Raw genomic sequence first — 914 nt, 5'->3', positions numbered from 1 at the left:
GCACTGGACACTCAGGCTCCCAGCAGGGGGCAGAGCGGGGCACTGGACACTCAGGCTCCCAGCAGGGGGCAGAGCCTGGCGCCCAGCACAGTGAGACCGGCGTCACCGAGAAGCCAGGAGAGGCAGGAGGCTGTGACCAGCAGGCCGTCCCCGAGAAGACAGGATCAGGGGACGGTCTCTGACAGGACAAATCTGAGCTTCAGGATGACCAGAGGCAGTGGGCGCCCCACTGAGAGGTCTCCGGCCAAGGTGGAAACTAGCACAGTGACCCCCAGGCCGGGACATCAGGTGCCCACCACCCCCGGAGCGAGGGCTACACGGAGGGCGGCCAGAGGCGCCAGCACTGCAGCCGTTCCAGCCACAAAGGGAGCCCGGGTGCCCCCACGCACCCCCCCGGCCCCCAGCGCCCCCACGCAGAGGACCCAGAGACTGCAGGCCACCAACTTCAAGGCTGAGCCCCAGTGGGACTTCGAGGACCAGTACAGCTTGGACAGCGGGAGCCTCCGGACGGTGCGGCTCTGCCCCTGCCCCTGCCCAGACGCCCAGAGGAAGCCCGGCCCCTCGCGCACGCCCGTCCCGTCTTGCCCCCCCACCCCCGCCCCGCGCCCACTGCGAAGGGGTGGGGAGGTGGCGCTGGGGCGCTCCGGCCTTCCTGACCCTGCCCGGCCCACTCCGCTGCAGGCCTGCCCGGACTCGCTGAAGGTCAAGGCCTCCAGGTCCCCCTGGCTGCAGAACCTCTTCCTGCCCAACCTCACCCTCTTCTTGGACTCGAAGCGCTTCAGCCGGAGCGAATGGGACCGCCTGGAGCACTTTGTGCCGCCTTTTGGGTTCATGGAGCTCAACTACTCCGGTGAGTCCCTGCCCCGGGGCGCGGGGTGTGCAGGCCACGTACACTGCGTGTGAGCTTGGGGCCT

General features: G+C 69.4%; 1 protein-coding gene across 1 annotated transcript in view; it reads left to right on the top strand.

The window, feature by feature from the left end:
* Positions 1–204: 204 nt before the first annotated feature.
* Positions 205–914, top strand: part of ST6GALNAC1 (ST6 (alpha-N-acetyl-neuraminyl-2,3-beta-galactosyl-1,3)-N-acetylgalactosaminide alpha-2,6-sialyltransferase 1) — a 3,394-nt gene continuing 2,684 nt past the window's right edge. Inside the window, exons 1-2 of the mRNA XM_004693401.1 lie at positions 205–510; positions 682–850. Coding sequence (XP_004693458.1) covers positions 205–510; positions 682–850 — 475 coding nt within the window. The remainder of the gene's footprint in view (positions 511–681; positions 851–914) is intronic.

Source organism: Condylura cristata, unplaced genomic scaffold (genome assembly GCF_000260355.1).
Source record: "Condylura cristata isolate star-nosed mole 26May11 unplaced genomic scaffold, ConCri1.0 scaffold00038, whole genome shotgun sequence".
In the NCBI taxonomy this organism is placed as follows: Eukaryota; Metazoa; Chordata; class Mammalia; order Eulipotyphla; family Talpidae; genus Condylura; species Condylura cristata.
Note: the sequence above shows the minus strand (reverse complement) of the source record. Positions and strands in the feature narration are given on the sequence as shown.